The sequence below is a fragment of the Trachurus trachurus genome, assembly GCF_905171665.1.
Source record: "Trachurus trachurus genome assembly, chromosome: 17".
Lineage (NCBI taxonomy): Eukaryota > Metazoa > Chordata > Actinopteri > Carangiformes > Carangidae > Trachurus > Trachurus trachurus.
In genome coordinates this window covers 13,931,798-13,955,252 of record NC_139900.1, presented here as the reverse complement: position 1 = coordinate 13,955,252, position 23,455 = coordinate 13,931,798, and the positions used below count along the sequence as shown (strand labels likewise).

At 40.1% G+C, this 23,455-nt stretch overlaps 1 protein-coding gene across 4 annotated transcripts in view; it reads right to left on the bottom strand.

Annotated features, from left to right (window-relative positions):
* The window catches only part of LOC311000379 (RNA-binding Raly-like protein), a 69,073-nt gene that overhangs the window by 12,386 nt on the left and 33,232 nt on the right, over window positions 1-23,455 (bottom strand). For 2 of the 4 annotated variants that reach the window (XM_083991068.1, XM_083991067.1), the window contains exon 2: window positions 18,011-18,288. In XM_083991068.1, the coding sequence (XP_083847194.1) occupies window positions 18,011-18,266 (256 nt within the window). In that variant the 5' untranslated portion in view covers window positions 18,267-18,288. Of the gene's footprint in view, window positions 1-18,010; window positions 18,292-23,455 lie in introns of all 4 variants that reach the window. The other 2 variants (XM_083991066.1, XM_083991069.1) reach the window with 1 other exon arrangement.

Below are 23,455 nucleotides of genomic sequence, written 5' to 3'. Positions count from 1 at the left end.
ACACAAACAAATATCAAACACCGTCTTTGCACACACACACATATACACACACACACACACACACACACGAAGGCGGGCTCGCTCCGACAAAAGCAGGAGAGATCCCTGTGTGGTGGATGAGTCACCTCTTCATAGCTTCAAAAAGTTGCACAGATAAAACATCAGCTTTGCATCAACCGCCCTGGGGATCACAAACTGTGGCAAATGTCATGACAGGAGCTGAAGTTGAGTCAATTTGCTGAAGGCGTCGCAGTGGCTGATAATGAAATCCTGAGCAGCGAATGATGTTAATGCAGAGAGCTCGATTAAAAAAAATGCAAAATATCACACAGACTCGAGTAAACAACATCAATGCTTTTCTTTGTTTCTGTTTTCACACATCTGGCTCACACAGACAAACACACACACACACACTGGAGCTGCTGCACATTTCAACATATTGCTGCTCTTTCTCTCTCTCCCTCTCTCATCCTCTTTATTCCCTCTTTTCCCTCCTCACTCTCCCTAATGGACTAATGGATTGGGGGTGTATCAGCCGGTCTCAGGTGCACGGGGACTCGCTGTATCATTATCATTAGGCTGCAGGAAGATGTGAGGAATAGTTCAGGCTGTAACGTCGTCTGCTCTCCTCTGGTCCCCCCGCTAAGGTCATTAAAGAGAGAGCCGAGCACTAAAAAGCAAAGTAAAATGAACGCCGCCACCTCACAACGCCACCCAACCCCGCACAACCCCCCGACAGACACACACTGAGCATCTGATTAATTACAGTCATTATACTAATCATATACAAAAATGGCTTGAGTATGTATGCGTGTGTGTGTGTGTGTGTGCGTGTGTTCGCAGAAACCGAGTGTGTATCCATAGAGAGAAAAAAAAAAAGTTGAGCCTGGAGATAGAGGAGATAGAGATTGTGTTGCTAAGCAATAGCCACTTAGGACTTGATTGATACTGTAAACTGTATGCAGCATTGCACTGAGAGGGAATATAAAAAGCGACTTTATGTTGAAGCCGTTATGAGCGAGATGGCCGCGGCAGAACAACATCCAGACAAATTCACAGACTATACATAAAAGGCCGGCTCTGACAGTGTAAAAACCGCCGGGCGTCCTCTTGACTCCCGAGAGGCCGTTCTTCTTCAACGCTGGTTAAAATGTTAGAGCTGCAGCCAAATGTGCTGCTATGAGAAGATGTTCTCAAGGTGCGTTTGCACTTAACACCTGAATACTCTGTGCCAATAAGAAGGTTACGTTTTTACTGGCACGGCTCCACTGACTATAAGTTTATGCACTCGAATACGAAATAAGAAAGAAGCACTGTTTTATGTGCGCTTCAGTGGAAACAATCATATTGACATAAATAAAACTCTTTACAACGCAGCCAGAAATTTACAGTGTAATTTAGTTGTATAAATTAGGTACCAATAAAATATTTACTGGGTCCTGGCTGGTGCTTCGATGTAGGAACAGTGTAACAAAACAAGACTATATATGAGCTGAGGGAGTAACAACTGGGGGTTTTAACAGAAGGGAGAAAGGCAGAGAAAAGATAGACAAAGATTATTACGATGAGTATGGGAGATAATAGAATTGGAAGATGGCAGTTTGGTTTTTACAGGTCATCAGCACCCAGAGCAGATTATTATGTCTATATCTACTTTTTTTTTTTTTTTTTTACATGGAATCAGTGGAGACATTAATATTGTTGTGAAGATTTGTTCCAGACAGGCAGATACACTGGAGTAGATAACAAGCGAGGAAAAAAACTACAAAATATTGAACTAATGTACTAATATGACATGTGGATGAAAGTGGATCAGAAATAGCTAATCTTGAAAGTTTAATGAGCAAATTATTGAGTATGATTATCAGGCGGCTATTATTCCAGAGTTGAATATTCGTCTCAGTCTTTACTTGCACGGTAAGAATAAGGTTGTAGGCAGCAGATTTCCTCTTGCTGTAACTCAGAGGTTAAACAAGTTACATGAGTTATAATGTTTAATAAAGTCCTGGTAAATTTGGCAACATTTACTGTAGGGACAGAAAATTCATTATAATACTAAAAAACATTAGGCTATTAGACTGTAATGTTATAATAATATCTTAGTATAATATCATATCATACTACTGTTTTATCAGATTTAATGTCGATTGCACATATTATTAAAATATGTATCTTATTCTAGCCTATAAGAGCACAAACCACCAGACCCATACACTGTAAACTGTCACTTTATTTTTCTTTTTTAAATTGTGACAGCGATTGCATGTGTATTGGTTTGTTCTTTTTTGTTGGAGGCACCTATTGGAGATCACTGAAGTTTCACTGTTTTTATACAAAGGAAATAAAGCGTGTCTTTCTGTCTTATTTCATCATATTTCTTGTAACACTGTGAATTTCCCCACTATGGGACTTTTAAAGGAATATATCAATACTATCTTATCTTATCAACTTTAAAAAAAATAACATCAGCTTTTGAATGTTGAACAATGGGATGTCACTAGAAATGCACCAGTCAAACCTCAAACAGTGGGAAATGATGAGGAAATAGTGATGGAAATATGACATCTCTGTTAGTTTCATCCAGCTGTTTTTATACGGGTGAATGGAAACGATTTTAACGATTATAGAAAATAATTGCTAGTCAGTTCAAAGAACTGCGATCAGGCAATTATGTAATAATTATGACAGGCCTAGCCGACGTGTTTGCTAACAATATAGTAAATAAGTCTGATATTTGCTCACTTTTATCTGTTTTGTCTCCACCAAGCTGCCACTGTGCTATAAAGTATATTCACTCTGTCAGCTCTTTGAACATGAAGTGCACAGGAGTTTTTTTTTTAAAGAGCTTTTTAATTGATAAATTGCTGCCTGCAGTGGAAACAGTGTTGGTGAGAAGAAAGTTTATTGTCCGAAAAAAAAACTAAACAAAACAGTGAGATAAAAGCTGAAACACTTTACAGAGCTCTGACAGCTCTCTGTGGGTTTATCATCATTAGCTATCTGTTTCACATACATTTAATCAACTGCTCTTATAACCATATTGATCAGTGAAACCCAGAGGATTGTAAGGATAATGATATTAATAACGTGAGCTTTAAGGTTTTCCATCTCAATCAATAAGCAAAACTTTACTGAGTTTTCTTCTTTCTTTTTTTTTCAAAAACTTGGTTTATGAAGCACTGCTTTACACATACAAGGAATGCGACAATAAAACCATTTTAGTAAATATTCATATGCAAGTGTAGGAAAAAATGTTGAAAAATACCAAATAAATTGGGACAAAGAAGCTTAATAGCCCTTTAAAAATAAAACATGGGTTTTAAAATGAGATTTACAGAGCCGGTATTTGCTATATGGTGATATATATTGATAGTAGAGAAATATCTTTTATTCATGTAGTGACATTACTTTCAGACATTTCTTCCAGGGATAAGCAGGACTTCTCTGAAACAGAGTGCTATAAAACCTTCTCACAGGGTTTTGTGGCTTATTCCTGCACAGTCTAGTCTAGAGTAGCTTTAAAATCACAGTCTCAGAGGTCAAAGGAGGCTTTTCCACTGTCTCCCCTCATCTATGTACAAGATGAAAGCATCAATCTCAGGCTTTATTCTAACTGAGCATCTCTTAACGGAGAGGATGTGGCGGAGTTCACCAACAGTTTCATCCATCCTCACTGCAAGAATACAATCATGGCCACCTCAGGGCCCTCTCAGTTTGTCTTCATTCATATTAATGAAGCTCTGCTCAATTACCTGTGTGTGTGCTGCCGTGTTACTGCCTGTGTGTGTGTCTATTTTAGTTTAGTTAGATATAGACGCCTCAGCTCAGCCTGCCCTTGAGCCCTTTGTCTGGTTGTGTAGAGTCATTATAGCTGGACAGTGCACAGACAATGAGAGTCATGGCGCACACACACACACACACACACACACACACAACTTGAAGTCCTCTGTGATGGGCTTGATTTGAAAAGGAAAAAGCAGATAAATAAGCCAATAGCCTTTGTGCTGCTTCTATTTAGCCATGCACAAGGTGAATGATCGAGTATTAGGAAGTTTCCCCTGAACTGGGGTCTAGCAACCCGGCCTTTTAACCCCGTCTGCCTTAATCCGTGGCTCTATGGAAACGTGTAATGGGAATAATTGGGAAGTAAGAGGCGGTACATTTCCTCCCTGAACTAATGCCTAAACATAATCTTTTGGCAGGCAAAGCATCACTTCTGGCAGATAACAAACTCCATCTCTGCCGCCGCACGCATCCCCTGAGCAGGTGAGCAGTATTTGATTAAGAGATCATGCAGGCACCTGTGTGAATACAAATGTGCGACTAAGAGACATCCTGCATGACAGCGGTCGCAGATTCAATCTCCGCTGTGTTCCTTCACCCTGTAAATCTGACAGGGAAGGCTCGAATAATCTCTGATCTTGGCTCAAGGGCACAGGCGGCTTCCTGTTTTTATTACACCTGAGAGCGTGTTTTCCTCAGACAGGGCAGGGTGACTGACAGGTCGAAGACTCACACACACACACACACACACACCGAGACGCCACTGTGCATCTGTGGTGTATGCACTAGTGTGTGTGTATACTCATTATCATGAGGTCAGCATTATCTCGGTGACTCACAATGTAATTATTCCCAGTAACAATGCATTTACAGATATACAGATACATGGCAATTATGGAAAGTCAATTAAGCATTTTTATGTAAGACGATGAAAAACTATGGGATGATTAATAAAGATATCATCCTCCTACAAATTAAGAGTTCAATCTATAAACAGTCTGAAGTCAGTTACACAGGGAAAATTAAAAGAAATAGTCACAATTCACCTCTGATGTCTAAATTCATCCTTTGCAGAGAAGTGTATCTGGTTCTTGACAATCCTACATTTGTCATGGATTCTGGGTGAACTGAGACAATTTCCATACTAAAATCTGAGTGAGAAACCTCATCATAGCGCTCAGCTCCGTTCCCTCGCCAGTTAATTGCATGAAATTCAACATTAGCACAAACTCTCTCTCTCCGCAGTGCAGGCCTGTTCTGCTGCGGCTTCTTAATGAGGCGCCGCTCAGCACTTCTGCTGACTCGTCAACAGTTTTCACGGACAAACAAACAAACAAACTCACAAAAAAAACTGATTAAGTCCTCACAGCTGTGGATTTGTAACAGGTGACTGTGTTGTCTGAAAACCCTTCCCCGTCTCGCTCGCTGCTGCTGCTGCTGCTTACGAACCACATTTCACACGTTTATGTCCTTTTGGTGCCAGTGGGCAGCAGGTGTCGCTGCTTGTTACCATGGAGACACTGTTAGCCCAGTGGTGGTGCTTTACCCAACTTTGTAGGTTTACAAACAGTCAGGCTTTGGAAACCTACAGACACTCGACAATCAGGACAAACCAACCAATCACAATTCGGCAACATGTCATAAATGCAGTAGTTTTGGTTTTATGCAAACTGAACATGTGCAGAGCTACATTTGAAGAGCTCATTTGCAAAAGCAGATAAACGCCATTTTGAAAAAAAAAAGAGCTGACGCTTGTGAATTATTCTTTGCATAGTGTTGTTTTCAATAAAGCTTTATTTTTTTTTAGATACGTCTGTTTTGTTACATCTCATCTCCCTGGTCAAAGCCACGCAACTTTGGTTTGACTGATATCACCTGGTGTAAATAATATGATCAATTTTTTTTTTAGAAAATTAAAAAAAAAAAAAAAAGTTATCTGCTTCTGAAAATGAGCCAGATTATGATGTTGGCTACATTCGGCCTTCATATCATCAACAACATGTCCGATGTGCGATGACACTGTTCAATATCGCAATGACGATATGACTTGTTGCGATAAATAAGCAAATATTCAGGTGTGCATATTAACCGTGTCTTTCTGAAAACAACTAAATATGCTGTAGTACATACACCAGGCCTGTAGTGGAGCTGTAACGCTGCCACACAAATACATGTACACCAAAAACAAGAGAGGAAGAGTGGAAAGCTGGCACCATAATACATCCATGGCTTGCACGCTGTAAGCAACTCCAAACATTACAAAAATATGCCAATCAATGCCATGTGGATGCGTTTCAGGTGAAATGTTTGCAACATTACGTTATGTCTCAGTGTAGCTAAGGTTACAGGTATGAGGTGTATGAGTGTGAAATGAGTGTAATGCATGGAGCTCATCACATTTTAGGCGACCTTTAATGATATGTTTATTGTGCGTGTTGTTATTGCGATGACAGTGAAAATAAGGGTAATCGGTCGTAATGTACATTTTTCTTTAACTATCTGATATTCTATAGAGCAAACAACTGATTAATTAACATCAAGAAAATAAATAAATACAAATAAAAAAGATTTTGTATTTAACAACGACTCAAAATGTGAAAGGAGAGGTTTAGTTTAGTCTGAAATAAAATGCAGATATTTTCAGTGTGGATGATGTAAAACTTATTTACTGCAGGTTGAAACCATTTACCATTTACACAGGGAGCAGAGCGTAACCCTTGGAGCCTCCAGACCTCGCTGACAGCTATTCAAATTACTGTGTCAACCCTCTGTGAGCTACATGCCCCCATCTAAAGTCTATCATGTCCCGACTGATTCCAATCAGGACGAGCACCTCGAGGCTACAACGGTTTTTGTTATGGCTCGGACGTGGATTAATTACTTGACGGCCTATCCTTCCTTAATGAATTCCTTGTACTTTTGCTCTTTCGCCCCCTTGGGGAAAATGGTTAGTTGGCAGTGCATAAATTCTGGCAGCTCGTCCCTAAGCTCCTGAGCATCTGATAAAAGTATTTTTTTATTAGACCTGCTGAGCTATGGTTCATTAAGGAGAACGTGATGTGGGATTGCTAAATTTTCAGCTTGGCTGGAGTCAGCATGGCGCGCTGGGAATACAGCTATTGGAAGGTGAAGCTCCCTCGATCTGGAGACACTAACCAGCAGCAGGGCAGAAGGTAAAATGTTGATGCAGCTTTGGTTCATCCCAACACTGGCTTGTGTTGGTTTTTGCATTAAATAATAATGAGCATATTGCCATAGCCTGAGGTAAAGATAATTTAGGCTTTCATCTCTCCTGAGTTGTTAATGCACTCTTCCTCTTTTTTCCTGTTTTGGTATCTTTTCTTATGATGTAAGTTTGTGGCTCTTAAGTGCAACGCTTTGAATCATCTTAACCCCTGGAGCTGGTCCATCACTTCCACCTAACAGCGCGCTCGTTAATCTGTGCAAGCAGCTGGAAAACAAACCGACAGCTGCCACCTGCTCCAAACTACTTGTACATCTGCCTCCTCATTCACGGACCGACTGTGGAAACACCGAGCAGCGTGTATGGCAGGAAGCTACAACTGGAAACCATCAAGATACACATCACACATCTGGCTTGTGTTAGCCAGACTCTTCAGACCTGAAACAGTCGCCCGAGTGGTCATTTAGTTAATTCACAGAAAATTTTGATATTTGCCAAAGGGGGTCAGGACCCAAAACAAGACATGAGAAGGTGAAGCAGATAAGAGAGACAAAAAAAAACATTCATTCTATTTCATCAACATTATAATTTATTCATTTACAAAGAAGTGCTAACTGTGCAGAAATCTTTCCACCAGCTTCACAGGTGCGCACACACACACACACTTGGAGCTGCCATGTGCAACCAGCCACTGAGCAGCTCCACGTACAGTAAGACAACCAGGAGAGACGTGCAGCACCTTGCTCACAGTCTCCTCTGCAGGGATTTCTCGACACACAACTTTTCAACTCACAAGAAGATCATCAGATTTTTTTTATTTTTTAGCTGCAGCCACTTAAATGGATTAAAAAACATGTTTAGCCCTTCAGGCAGCACTCTACTGCACGTGATCACATCACGGTGAAAAATTAGTCTTCCACAAAGGGCTTTACTGTATGTTGTCTGAATACTTAAATTATTCCTGCATTAACCTGGAATATCAATGAGTAGTCTTTATAATTGGCTGGGCTGCAAGTACAAATTGTCGATTAATCAATGAAATGTCACAAAATATAGTGCAAAATGCCTCTAAGCCACCACAGCCACAGTGATGCTTTCAAATACCAGTTTCAATTTGACCATGAATCCAAAACCTCTCAGACCTTCAAAATAAAGGCACATAAAGAAAAGCATTATAAGCTCTCACAGGTGAGAAGCTGCAACTACTGAGGGGGGGGGGAAATCACTAAAATGATTAATCTGTTAAAAAAAAAAAAAAAAAAAAAAAAGTTGATGATTCATTTTCTAGTCCATAAGTAGCTGCAGCTCAGTTGATGAAGGTTAATTATCAGGTAGCATTTTCTGAATAACACACTGAGCAGAGGAGAAAACAGAAGCACAATGCAGGAGACAAAGACTTCAGCCAAGTAACAGACAGACAACAGAAAACCACCAAACACTGCGAGTCACAGTACAGTCACACCACACAGCAGCTTCTACAAACACAAGGCAGCTCCTCGGTAAATTTAAGACTCTAAAAAAAAACGGTCGATTAGTAAAAATGTGTGTAAGTGTTCAATTAATCAATCAACTTTTAATCACCATGGAGATAACCACCAGGCTTTTTTCCTCTCTCTCTCTCTCTCTCTTTCCTCCACCGTCCTAAAACAACAGCATGAAGCGAAATGTGAGAAGTGTTTAACTTGAGCTTCAGTATTTTTAACTCCTCAGTGATGTCGCCTCTCTCTCTCTCTCATACTCACATCTCTGGTTGCGGCGCCTGCCTCCTTTGTACATGGTCATGACGAGCGGGGACACAGACGGGAGATGAGATTCTGCTCTGCTGTGGCCGACACGACTTGTTTCTCTGTCTCTCTCTCTCACACACTCTCTCTCCTTGTTTCTCTCTCTTGATTTCTCCTTCCTAAAACTAGACAGACTGCCGGAGCGCTCCCTCCTCCAGACTCTACCAGCCGAGCCGCCTCAGACTGTACCATTTGTCGGACTATTCCAGGGGGAGCTCTCGCCTCTATCTCTCCACTCTCTGCCACCATAAGCACCAGCAGCAGTGGAGACACAAGTTATAGCCTACCAACAAAAACAAACCTCCCTTTATTTGCAGTGGTTGCACAGCAGCACAGATTGCAAAGAAATCACAACAAAAAGTCCAAAAAGTCAGAGAGGTCACTATAAAAACTGATCTCAAAGTGAAGCACAGGGCCGGAGGCAGCATTTTAGTGTCCATGTCCTCTCTCCTGGGGGGTGGGGCTCATCAATGTTTTTCATTTTAAATTTTCAGGTTAAATCACCTTCTCGTTTAGGTTTTATTTTGTTATAAAAAAAAAAACACAGCCAACACTCTTTTAAAAAAAAAAGTTTTTTAAGTATTTTTACAATAAGTTTGAGGATATGAAGTTAAAGCAGAAGTGAGTGATCCGGTCGTTTTCACTAATGCTGCGTTCCAGGCAGGCTTTTGAAATCGTAAATTACAGCTTCAAGTCGCAACTTACGACTTTGTAGCGTTCCAGGCAACCCACTCGTGTTTTTCCGACCTGTTTTACCGGTGAAAGTCACTATAACGGCCACTCGTAACTTCCGACCGGTGAACTCGTACCAGATCGAACTGGTACCACTTCACGGTCGGAAAAATACGAGTTTCCTTGAACGCACCATAACAGTCCTCGTCGCTACGTCACCACATTCACGGCGTTCCTTGGCTGCACACACAGCCCTGCATGCCGTTCTCTCTCCTCATTGGATAAAAACTGTAGGATACGATAAATGTTTTCTCTTCGGCTCAGAGCAGAGCAGAGGGACTGAGAGACCCGTGTTTCAGTCCAAACACTCTATAGAAGTGATTGCTGTCGGAAGATATAACTATTTAAGACTTATATTAACACAAAAATATCACTCACTTCTGCTTTAAGTTAAAACTACAGGAATCTGAGAGTAACATGGCTGCAACTAAGCATTTCTTTTAATAATATCATTAATCAAAATGAATGTATCAAAACAAAATTACTGTAGATCCCGAAAATTGGTGCTAATTAATTTATAATTAACTGACTCATCATTCAAGCTTTAATTATTAATGTAAAATTCCTACAGGGCATAACAACACTGTCCTCAATAACACTGTGACTGCAGCACCAACATGGTTATTTTACTTTTTTCTTTTTTTTTAAGTTTAAAATTAGTATTTCACTTGCACTAAATACGTGTGATGTGTCTGCATAATTGCATATCCCAATTCAAATGCTGTCACATCCATGTAAGATTAAGTCAACTAAGGGCCGCGATATACTTGCTGCTTGATCGAACGTACGCGTACACGTCACGTCGTGTCTGTGCATATACTTGTTGCAGCACTACGCAGCCAAAACGCACAATACTGTCTGCCGGTCTCCACTTGGGGCAGACAACAGAAATATAACCCGGAAATTGTGAAAAGCCCCAACGATCTGTCACCAACTATAGTGACAAACATCAAGTTTTGCACCAGGTCTGTCAGCCTATCTTCAAAAGTTTCCACCATTGCTCCGAAAGTGACTCTGTCAGTTCTGGTGAATCTGGTCTGATCTCGTCACCATGTTCATTCAATATATTATTCAACCTAAACAACCCAAAATGACTTGCTGCTATTGTGCTTTTTATTTTTTGTAAATGTTTTTATTGCCTTACTGTGTTTTTATTGAGTGTATGTAAAGTGATGAGCCCTGTCAAAGACAAATTTCTGCTACCCTTTGGGGCAGACAATAAATCTATCTATCTATCTATCTATCTATCTATTGCATCTCGCTCACGCGTCGAGATGTGCAACCGGCCGCGGCCGACGCATCAAATGAACGCAGGTAACGCATGGCAGCCATGATGCACTCGCGTTCACGGTTGTTTGCAGCAAGTATATCACGGCCCTAAACAGGAGCGGTTGTGAGTTTTATATGAGGTGTGTTGATTTTGTACACTACAATAAGCTAATTAAGTCGTATTTACAGACAGCAACACAAGCTGCAAACACATGAAGCGACATTAGCATTTTTTTTTTTTTAAAAACCCTTTAATCTCTTTTATCTCCTTTTAGCTCTTTCTTGATCTCTAGAAATGTCTCACCTTTAGCTGTTGAATGCTTCTTTCTGTTCTGCAGCAAGTCTCTCGCTTTGTCTGCTGCTGTTTGGTGAAGATTAACAAACAGACCTGATCAATAGTGTCATAAGACAATGGCTTTCATTTAAGATTCAAGATTTGTCTTATAAAATGTATCCTGCTTTTTCTTCTACGGAGACCTGCAGAAAAATCCTGTTTAACTCACTCTTCAGACGACGGGCTTTCATCCATCGCAAGGGCAAATCAGCTTCTTATTGCCACGGCCTGTCACCATTCAGCTCTCAGTGTTTTGTTTTTTTCTTTGTTTTTAATTTAATTTAAAGTGGATAGGCTGTGGACTTAAGAGACAGATTGAAAAAGCAGAGTGCCCTGAGGGGGGGGGCAGCCTACTGATTCCCCAGCTGTTGCAGCATTTGTGCTCTGTTATAGATGAAGCTTGCAATTGTACCATCTAATTACACTGACAAGGGGTTTGCAGCTGTCTCGCGTGCCGCATGACGTCTTAATTGTCCTCCAGCTTCTTGGTAAGAAAAGACAAGAAACTAAAATCTCATAAAAGATGGAGGCTCAGTATTAAGGATTCATGGCTTCGAGGGTTGTCACTTGAAATTAAATGCCTCAACTATTGTCTCCTTTTGACATCTTTGGAGAAATATTAAAAAGACATCTCTTACTGTTTGACAAAATGGTGCAACACAAAAACCAAAAGATTCTCTGTGTGCTTGTGATTTGGGGTTTTGCTCAAAAGGTTACTCCAGGTTGATTTTGAACCTAATTTGACTCCTCATCTCCATCAACACCGCTGTGAGCACAGCCGCTGTCATATCTTAACACAAAGCAAACCATGTGTCATCAGTTTGCAAGCTGCTGCGGAGTGCTGCAGAAAATCCAAAGACATTCACAGAAAATGTCATTATTCATGACATGAAGTGACTCATAAATGTAAAAACGTGATTGCATATTCTGCAGTCGATCCCTGCATGAATTTGACTTCTGAGGATGTCAATGAATCATACATGCTGAGGGACAACATGTCCCAGATTTGATGTTGTCGCTCTCACTGCCATTCTCTCAGCACCATCTAGTGTTCATGCAGGTGGAAAACTCATGAATACATAAGCAAAAGCTAAAAAAAAAAAAAAAAAGACTGCTAGAGAAAGCTCCAGTTTAATATTTCAGCTACAATTTGAAGATGTTATGCAACAGTAAAATTTAAGTATAAAAATAGCTTTTTAATCAAATTTCATTACTGTATCGGTTTTATATCCAAATTCTTACTCTCTTGTTTTGATTCTGTGAAGCACTTTGTAAACCTCATGATTTAAAGACTGTTGCATAAATAAATAAAGCCAAAAACATTTAGAGAGGAACCGTTTTGTGTTGAGGTTTTCACAAGTAGATCTTCAAACACAAGGGTTAAAACTGTGGAAACCTTTCCCAACAACACATGGAAACAAAGTGTTTTCAAACCTTAGCACCAAGATATCTCAAGGAAATTTAAATCGAACGCAACTGGACTTGGTTATTTGCCTAGGAAGACGTTTCACCTCTCATCCAAGAGGCTTCATCAGTTCATGTTCATGTTCATGAACTCTTGGATGAGAGGTGAAACGTCTTCCTAGACAAATAACCAAGTCCAGTTGCGTTCGATTTAAATTTCCTTGAGATAACTATGACCTGGACAAATGAGAATATTCACAGGCTTAGCACCAAGAATTCACCAGAGAATGAAATCTGCTTTATCTGCCTCATAAAGACCTTAAGAAACGCCGGCTCTCTCATTGTGTTCTGCAGTAAGTATTTCAACCACAGAGAGGCACTCAAAGACCAAAGCAGACAGCAGCCACAGATGAAAGCTGCTCCACATTAGGAGCTCAAGGTAATGGCAAAGCAGATATGATCAAAGCAAGCGCTGATTTAAAGAAATGAACCTGAAGATATCGATACATCTACGTAGCAGATTTTATCCACAAAAGCAGGAAGTAGGTAGAGAACATGCTGAGCTGGTGAAACGTTGATGAAACCCTCTCCTGTGCTCTTCATCATCACCACCAGCACACACACACACACACACACACACACACACACACACACACACACACACACACACACACACACACACACACACGTCTTCTTCAGGATCTAAGCAGCTGCTGTCTCAGGCCGACCACTGATGTGATTGAATGTCATTTTATTTGCATGAACTACTTAAAGTCACTGTGTCTGCAACTCGGTCATGTCCAAAGGAATTAAATTGAGTAAAGTAATCTCTGGAGCTCCCGTATCTCACAGCTATTAAATCTACTCAAGCGTGCTCGCTGCGTAAGCGGGCCATTACAGGTTTGAATATGACCTCATGACCCCCCCTCAACGTCACATGTCATACCTTTACACAATCGTCCTTCATGTCGCTGGATTTTAATAAAAGAGGAACGTGTTTGAGAAGTTATCAAGAATTCATATCTCGTGCAGAGTGCTCCTACCTCTGGCAATGGAGTCTCAGAGCCTAATCAAATATAAAGTTCATGTTTAAAAGATTAGACGTAAGGGTTAAATTTCACACGGGCAGCAGAATAAAGGCAGAAAAGATGATTCCCACAGCACAGACGATACTGTAGGCACCTATGGTATACCCCTGACATTTACAGTGCATTGTTAATATACTGAATTTATTATGTCTGCATGTGTCCACAGATGCTCAGTGTTTACAGGGACACTATAAAGAGCGGCATGTGGAGCTGCAGTCTATGTCGCACTACGAATGCAGACCCCAGCTCAGTTGCTATATGAAGCTGTATACTGAATGGTTTTAGCTTTCACTGCCTTTGTTCTGCACCTGAGATTTTCTCAGCTCGACGGCCCTTAAAAGAACACAACTGGGCCGCTGTTGTGTGTTTTTTTAGGATATGTTACTCGTGTTGTGGTTTCAGTCAGTGTGCATAACAATGAGAGGAGCTTCTTTAAGTAGATGCAGTGATGCAAATAGGACAAAACAGATGGCACATGTGAATATTTGTTCACAATGGTTGTATTTCTGTGATGTGTTTTATGAATGCAGCTCGTTTTTCTTCTTAGTAAAAACTTTGCAAAAACTCAAATAAGCAGCCTCAATGTCTCACAGCTTATTTTTCAGTGTAAGGTAACACAGTGACAGGTGAAGGAAAATGGTCTATTGTTGGCTGGCTGCAAATTTGGGATCAGAAACTCTCATCTCTGTAGGTTAAAGGGATAGTTCAACATTTTGGCAATTTCACCTATGCCATAATCCCTATAGTCATAGCAGCAACAACACATGAAGCAAATACTCTGAACTACTTGTGCTTTTGAAATCACTCCGCCCAGCAGCCTGTCTGGAAAGTAGTTCCGGCTGCATTTGCCTCGAAAACAACTCACCTCACATAATGTTACATTATTAACTCATAGCGTGGTGAATGTGCAGGTCACAACTTGTCCACCAGAGCGTTTTGGAGTTGTTGGATTGTGTATTTGATGAGTTTGATGAGGGAAAGGGGACCTGTACCATTCACCTCCATTGTGTTCACTGAGCAGCTCGCGTCTCTGCCCTGCTGATCTCAAAACAACATGCACCGATAATTAAAGGTAATGAACCTACTGCTATGACTATACAGACTATGGCAATACGTGAATTTGCCAAAATGTTGAACTATCTTAAAGCATCAAATTGGAGCCAGCAGCCTGTTATCTTAGCTTAGCTCAACACAATAGCTAGCCAGGCGCTCTCTTGAAATCTACACCTTCAAAGTGTCTTCAAGGTGTCTTGAAGTTTGTATCCAGTTTTTACGCTGATCTTATGACAACGGCTTCATATTTAGTTTGCTGACATGAGAGTGGTCTATTTTCTTCGCTCTATTTAATTAAAACATGGGTCTTATTTTAGTTACCCTGGCAGCTGTTACCATTTCTTAGGACAACATCTTACTGATTTCTGGAAGCAGGGCAAAAGAAACCAAAGCCTGACAGGTACAAAGACGAGCAGCCACAGAGACGGCAACGAGTTGTAAAGAACGATCATCTATTGTCTCACTTTGACATGTTTGGAGAAATATTAAAAAGACATTGGGTTGGCAGAGGGAGAGAAAAATGTGACTGCAGAAGTAAAACAATCTCTTTTCGCCTGTGCTTTTGAGTGAAGGTTAATCCATGTTCGTCCTCCTCTTCCTCCTCACAAGTGTCTGAGCAGAACTACAGCAGAGACTGAGGCTCAACACTGAACCACAGACAGGATTGGATAATAACATTTACTGTTGGCCCTAATTTTTTGTTTATGTTGGGGTTTAACGACCTGTCTGACAGTTTATATTTTTTGCTTATTCCCACTAATGTTGTGGGGTTTCCAGGTTTCAGCGATCAAGTCTGTGAGTACAAAATTATTACTACCAGTAGAAATCTTTGCCAAAATAAACAGCCGCTGGCTAAAGCCTGTCACTCCACTGCACCCACTTTCACCAGTGTGAGTCATAAAACTCTACATTAATACAATAATAGCTCTTGAGTCATGTAATTGTACGGCAAATCACTGTGAACACAACTCATCCTTGCAGTTTTAGTGCCGTCACATGTAATTTCACAGCCAAAAATGCATGAAACTGGGCAAACGCAGGCTGGAATTACAGATGTGACCCTGCAGCACTCTTATTCATATTTAATGAGGAAGCAGGGCTCGGGGAGGACTTTCATTTTCTATGGAGGAGGCTGTGAACTAATCAATAAGTAATATAAGGACGGCTTTACAGGGATCCACTGAACGTCCATGAGGACTGAGCTTCGAATGTTTCCTCCTCGTTGCTGTCTGTCTGTCTGTCGTCCCACTTTCTACTCGTCTTATCTTTATGTTGAAGATCGCCTCCAGTCCATACTGCAGCCCAGCTGTGTTTGACGACTAAATATTAATTCTCCATCTCAACATCTTCGCACTGGCTACACTCTCTATTCAAGAGGGATTGTGAGGTTTAAGATTTCTAATAAAATATGTTTTCACAACAAACAGTATAAGCCACGTGTTAACTTAAGATCTGATAATCAGAGTTTGCTGATTCAACTCCACGAGCTTGAAATAACACGTGGTATCAACCTTAAACCTCATCTAATATTGAATTGCTTTTATGAAATGATCTTTTATTATTTGTATTGATCCCTGTCCCATGTCTCTTGCCTTAGCTTCCATGTGTTTCTTGTTTTGTTTGTATAGCTTTTGCAGTAAATGTTATGTGTTTCTTACCCAGTACTTTGATTTGTAATGAGGTTTAGAAAAATAACACAGATAAAGGCTTTTATTGTTGTAATGATAACATTGTGCCTTCAGTCTGCCTGTGCAGATGTTACATGAAGGTGTCTCGATAACGCTATGGCGCTTTGCACTACTGCTTACAGCCTGTAAATTATAGTGCAATCATTATAGCTAGATAGAAATGTGAGGCACAGGTAGAAGATAAAATGTTTGGAAATAAAAGGGTAAAAACTTATTTATGAAAGACTGTGGGACAGTCATTTTCTAAATAACTAGGTTTATATTTAACTATTAGAGGGAACAGTGATGTTATGCTGGAGAACATTAGAAAACAGCGGATGTTTGTAGTTCAATAAAGTTGTTGTGCTATAATTTCCTTTTGCTGTTGGGAAACAAAACCTGGACCTGTGACAAAGAAAACTCCCCTTGTAGTATAGCTATAACTGCTAAGCTACTTTATGTGCATGTTTTTACAATTATAATAAAATATCCACATAATTTACTTGAGCCAAAGCAGTTATATAGCACTTGTTTACTTGTGTCAAAAGTAATTATGTACACTGCTTCTTTATTGTTTTATTACGTATTATTAATATTAATGTGTCAATGTCAGCAGTACTTAAATGTTTGAGGAAGTGCAGTTGGCCCTGTGAACTACTTTACACACTTTTGGGGGGTGAAATCTATGATAATGATAATTTTTATGATCTTATTTTATAATATTTGTGGCAGCAGTAACTACATCTGAGACATAAATGCAGTGGAGTGGAGTTTAAGTATCAAGTGGTGCTTGTGTAAAAGTGTTTTATGGATTTAGCATCAAATTAAGAATCAAACTGATATTTCTGTCCATTTTAAGCCGATACAATTGTGACATTTACTCAGTGGTGGACAGTAAAAGAGTAAATTTACTTGAGTACTGTACTTAAGTAGGCTACATATCTAGGGGATTTGTACTTTACTTGAGTATTAGATTTCTTTGGTACGTATTACTCTTACTTGAATACATTTCCAAGACAAATATTTTTACTTTTACTCAAGTTGATTTTTAGGAAGGCTGAAAAGTACTCGTTACTTTCAGGTCTGCTCTTTTTTTTTTCTTTTTTTTTTAAAATACTATTGGACACAAGCTGTGTTTGTCAAAGAAGGAAACCCTGACCCCTAAAAGCAGCACATCAGTGCAGGTGGTTTCAAAGAGTTAATTCTCAGAAACAAGAGTTAAAAGCTCCTTAAATTCATTTAGAAAAAATTATAGTAATTCATTGATGTAAAAAAAAAAAGAAATTTTCTTACTCTTACTTTTACTTAAAGTAAATTTAAAAGCATGTAGCCTACTTTTGGATACTTAAGTACCTTTAAAAGCAAGTATTTTTTTTACTCTTGAGTAACATGTCGACTGAGCTACTTTTACTTGTAACCGAGTAAATTTTGACCAGTAGTAGGCTACTTGTAGGCCTACTCTTACCCAAGTACTGGGGTTGAGTACTCTGTCCATCTCTGCATTCCTACTTTACACAGACAGTGGAAGAGCGGCAGAAAGCTCCTGCATCATAGAGTCAGATGTTAGATGTTCAGTCCTTTTACTTTGAAAGAACTCCTGTTTGGTGCCTTTTCTGTTCTCAGTTCAAGTTGTTTGTTCAGAGCCTGTGGGCTGTAATCTGAACTGTGATCAATGCATGAATCAAACAGCTGATGTGTGTGATCAGCGTCACCTAGTGATTGTCCAGCGATGACCCTGGCGTTCTCTCCGGCCACGGCCGCCCTGGCGTTCCTCTCGCTGGCGTACTGGACGAAGGCGTAGCCCTTGTGCACCGAGCAGCCCACGATCTTCCCATATTTGGCGAAGATGGCCTCGATGTCCCCCTTGGTCACCACGGCTGTGTTGAGGTTGCCGATGAAAACGCGGGAGTTGAGGGAGCGCGGGTCATTCTTGTTGGTCACGTTGCTGGTCTGGGTCTTCCCAGTCATCCTAGTGGTCCTGCAGCAATGCCTGCTGGGAGACACAGTTGGACACTACTCAGAAAGCCAGGAGGTTAAAACTGAACAGTGAGCAGCAGTGGGAGGTAAACAGTTGTTGTAGATCAGGGGTCTAATCTATGGGCCAGTTTTACAGACATGGTGGAGGTGCAGATGCATTTCTTAACATTTATTTTCTCAGATTTGTTTTCTTTTGTCTTTTAGAAATATAAAACACATCTATGAAACTGTGTTGTTTGAATATTGTATCCAAGGACAGATGTCATTTCACCCCTGACAGAGTCACAGCAGCTGATGTTAACACTCATTCTGCAAAAAAAAAAAAAAAAGACACGTGTAGGAAAATGTGTGTTTGGTGCTGGATCACAAAGATGGAAATGTCAGTGGTACCTCCTATCTGTGTTTGAGATGCAAATCATTGGTTAGAATCAAATGTTACAAAGTCATGTTTATTGGTATTTATGGGAGGCTTATATTTAAAAAAAAAAAATTCCACATTTGTACAGATTTCCCTTTACCACAGATGTTTGCAGTGTTTTCTAAATGTTGAGAGACACCGTCCTTGTTTCTATGAATCCCACTGAATGATCAAAATTCATAAAAAATATTCCTGTTTAATGATTACGTCTGTTTTTTTAACATAGCACTAAAATCTAAAACTTCTGTCATGACTCATGTCGCTATTTTTAATGACTGATTGAAGAGGCAGTGCTTTTCCTGATTAATCAGTTGATCATTTAGTTATTTAGTTGTCTTATTCGTCCAAAATCCAAACACGTAAACCCACTTTTAATCTAAATGTGTTAAGCAGCACTTGTATCTCCTGAGGTCCAGTCAACATGGAGGCTGAGGCAGTGAGTGAGAGCAACTCTGACATGGCAGCTGTGATTCAGATGTGTGAATCTGACAAATCTCACTGGAAGCATCAACTGTTTTCCCACCTTTGAAAATAGCACAACACACTGGAGTCGCAACCCACTTGTTGTCCAACTTGTTTTTTTCTTTTTTTATAGTTCACTCGTTGTGCAATACCTTCACATGTTAGTTGAGGTTTCTCTCAGGTTTACACCGAGTAGCTACATGATCCACTCAAGCACAACTTGTACTTCAAGGATTCCCAGTTACTGCTATTTTATTCTACACCTCTAAATGTTTTTATTTAAAGGTGTACAGAAAAGAAAATTGAATTTAAGCCCACTCTGGGTCATAAAATTAGTGTAATAACTCATCTATCAGAAGATGTAGCCCAAACTTTGTGCAAAATTCTATTTTTGAGTAAATCCGGGATGAAAGTGTGTTTTTTTTTCCCGCATTGGATAATCAGGCGCACGGATTATACGTCAGCCTGTACACGATTCACCAGCCACTGATATTGGATCCGTCATCCGTCAATCAAACGTCTGAGACACACACACACGGAGCTCGGGCTCGCCCCAAGCTTTGAATATCCCACCCGCTCGATAACGACCAATCAAATTCGTTTTCCTTACTCGGGTAAACTTGTGTTGCAGCTCGTGACAACTCGGCGCGACAAACAGTTTCTGTACACCTTTAAGGAACTTTCAGTTTGTGTTGTGTATTTTGGCGGCCCCTGTGGACAAAAGCAGTAGCGTTTTGCTGGAATGAAGACGGCATTTCCTATTAGCTTTAGCACGTATTGTTGTAAAGACACTTAACTGGCTCACACATCAGGGCTCCAGACTATAACTTTTTTGTGAGCAGTTTTAGGTAAATTACTTTGGAAATGCATTTCGCCTCGCTGTCACCCGCCGCTTGTTTGAAACTCAGGGCCGAGGAGGAGAACCGAGTCTCGGTCAGCCGGCAGTGTCGTCTCTCGGCAGCCGGATTGTGAGCGCCAATCGGCCAAGAGAGACTCGGTCTGTGGAGCACCAGTGGTTAGTTACTGAGGTTAGTGAGACCGAGCTGTTGAAATTCACACAGAGACATCAGCAAAAACACCCAGTTAAAAGTTCCGTGTAGGGGCTTCAACTGTATTTATTTCATTTTTTTGTTCTTTTTCTCTCAAAAGTAATCTTGTCTGGAGGAACCTGAACCCTTGGTTGTAAACAAATTGACTTAACTACCCACAACGGTAAAATTACTGTCTAATGCAGGGGTTCTCAACTAGTCTCACTCTGGGACCCACATTTTCCCATGGTCATTAAGTTGCGACCCACTTTTATAGAATTCAAACCAAGAATTGTTTTTTAAAGCCTTTAAAAACTCATTTTGCTCTTTATTGAGCAAAGTGCATTTCAGAGCACATGAATGAAACTGAGGAGGACCATGACAACTGCATGTACAGAAGTGAATAAAAAAATATCAAACTGCACAATATGGCGACCAACAAAATGATATATTTGACTTCTAATGCATCTCTGCATTCAGAGCATATTCACAAAAGTGAATAAATATCAAATTGCACAAAATAAAGACCCACAAAACAAGGTATTTTCACTGCATTCAGAGCAAATGGAGCAAATAATAAGAAACTGAGGAGGAGCATTACAACTGCATGTGTTCACATGTCTCGTGTGCCTTTCAAAATAAGTTATTTTTCAAAATAAAATACATGTCCAACATCAGATGTGCATTAAATATTATTTACTTTTTTGACCAGCTGTCCGCGACCCATCCAGAACGGGTCCGCGGCCCACTTTTGGGTCCCGACCCACCAGTTGAGAACCACTGGTCTAATGCATCAACATTAATAATATAAAGATATCAAATATGAGTCAGATGCAGGGAAACTTTAACTGCAGAATGAATACTTTTACTTTTGATACAACTAGTACTTTTAATCAAGTACAGATTGCTCTTGCACCAGTGACAGCTTTGTTACTGTGAGGCTGAAAACAGGTCACCAGACAGAACGAAGGATTTCACCGGACTCTTCAAAAAACATTCGCCGGCAGGAACAAGTTCGACAAATTATCTCAAAAGAGCCCTGAAGTAATCTCCCTCTAAACATCCCCAGTCTTTTGTGAGCTTCTTACATCCCCCCTGCAGCCGGCACTGTTTGTTTCCCATAATGCCGCAGAACTCTGGTGGGATCAGACAGTGTCGCCACTGCGATACGGAGGAATTTGGTGCATCCACTCAAAAGATGAAGGACGGGAGCCTCTTTGGTTGTTTCTTCTCGAAATTCCCAGTTGGTGATGATTTTCTTTGTGTGTGTGTGTGTTTGCCCATTGTTTGTTTTGTTTTCTTTGTTTGTTTGTTTGTCAGTGTGCGCACTAATGAGGCTTTTTAACCCAGATTCCTACAAACACGTTTCACAAACACACATTATCATCACAGGAGAAACTCTGCAGGAGCGCAAATCTGTCAACACATTGGTTAGTGAGTCATTTCATACATTTTCTCAGCCACTTAAGTACAGTTTCAGAGATACTTGTAGTTTCCTTGAGTGCTTAAATGATTTTATACTTAATATTTCTACTGCAATAGATTGAATTTGCTTTGTATCTTCTGGGCTGGTGGGTAAACAGCTGTAGCAAAACTTAGAAATAGCTCCTTCATCCTCAGTAGTTTCCCTTAATTTTTTCAAGATTAAAGCTGCAGCTAATGATTTTTTTCATCGTCAGTAAACTTGTTGATTCATTTTTTAAATGAATGCAATAATTGTTCTGTTGATGAAATGTCAGAAAATAGGGATGCTTGTTTGAGTACACAGACCCAATGTCTTGAAATGTCTTGTAGTACTCGGATAATCAGGTCATACAAAAAAACAACACTTTAGTACCGAAAATCATTGTTTATAATGATATGAAACAAAGTAAAGTAGCACAATGTCACATTTGAGAAGCTGGAACCAGAGAAAGTTTGTGTCACTCGTGAATGTTTCCACCCTGGACTTAGTTTCAGTATGTGAATGTAAATGTGCAATGAGAATTAAAAATCTAGATTATTTTATGGTATGACATTTGATTTATGTATCGACAGCAGAGTACAGAAGAACAGGTATGAAGCCGTGTGTGGGGGTCAGTGTACTAAATAAAAGGCCTGTTGTATTTTCCAGTTGAGGTAAATTAAGGACAAAGTCACTTTTGGAGAAAATACAGTCAGTCACTGAAAACTATTGTTGATCTGATGTTAGGCCTAACCCGTCCTGGTGGTGTAAAGGGAACAACCATGAACATTTTTAAAGTTGATGCCCTGCTATGATTTTCAGTTCTGTCATTGATTATGGTATTTAGTGTCATCGTGGTGGTTATTACATTGCATTTGGAAATACTGCCATAATGTGCTGTATATATAGTTAACCCTGACAAAGACCAGATTTCCCCTCTTTGCTCTTACTAATAACGTTTTGTAAACTGTATCTACATTTGCTTTACTTAAAAGATGAAAAGTATTTTGCAACAGTTGCCAGTTAAAGCAGAAGTAAGTGGTCCGGTCGTTTTCGCTAATGCTGTGTTCCAGGCAGGCTTTTGAAATCGTAAATTACAGCTTCAAGTCACAATTTACGACTTTGTAGCGTTCCAGGCAACCCACTCGTGTTTTTCCGACCTGTTTTACCGGTGAAAGTCACTATAACGGCCACTCGTAACTTCCGACCGGTGAACTCGTACCAGATCGAACTGGTACCACTTCACGGTCGGAAAAATACGAGTTTCCTTGAACGCACCATAACAGTCCTCGTCCCTACGTCGCCACATTCACAGCGTCCCTTGGCTGCACACACAGCCCTGCATGCCGTTCTCTCTCCTCATTGGATAAAAACTGTAGGATACGATAAATGTTTTCTCCTCGACTCAGAGCAGAGCAGAGTGACTGACAGACCCGTGTTTCAGACCAAACACTCTATGTAAGTGATTGCTGTCGGAAGATATAACTATTTAAGACTTATATTAACACAAATATATCACTTACTTCTGCTTTAATTGTCTGTAACATACAAAAATAACTGCATTTTAGTTTTCATCCTTATCCTCGAAAGACGTGCAGTACAGGTGAAAAGAAGGCTATGAGGGAATATATTTAAACTGTGAATGTACAGTATTATGGTGCCAACCTAAACCTGAATCGAAATGAGAGAGTACAGAAAAAGGAATGCAATAATATCTATACATGTTTTCTAAAAATATGTCCCTACATTTCCAGCTGGAGATTGAGGAGTAGGCATGCAGGGTTATCCATCCTCTCTGTCACACACATACACACACAAGTGATAGATA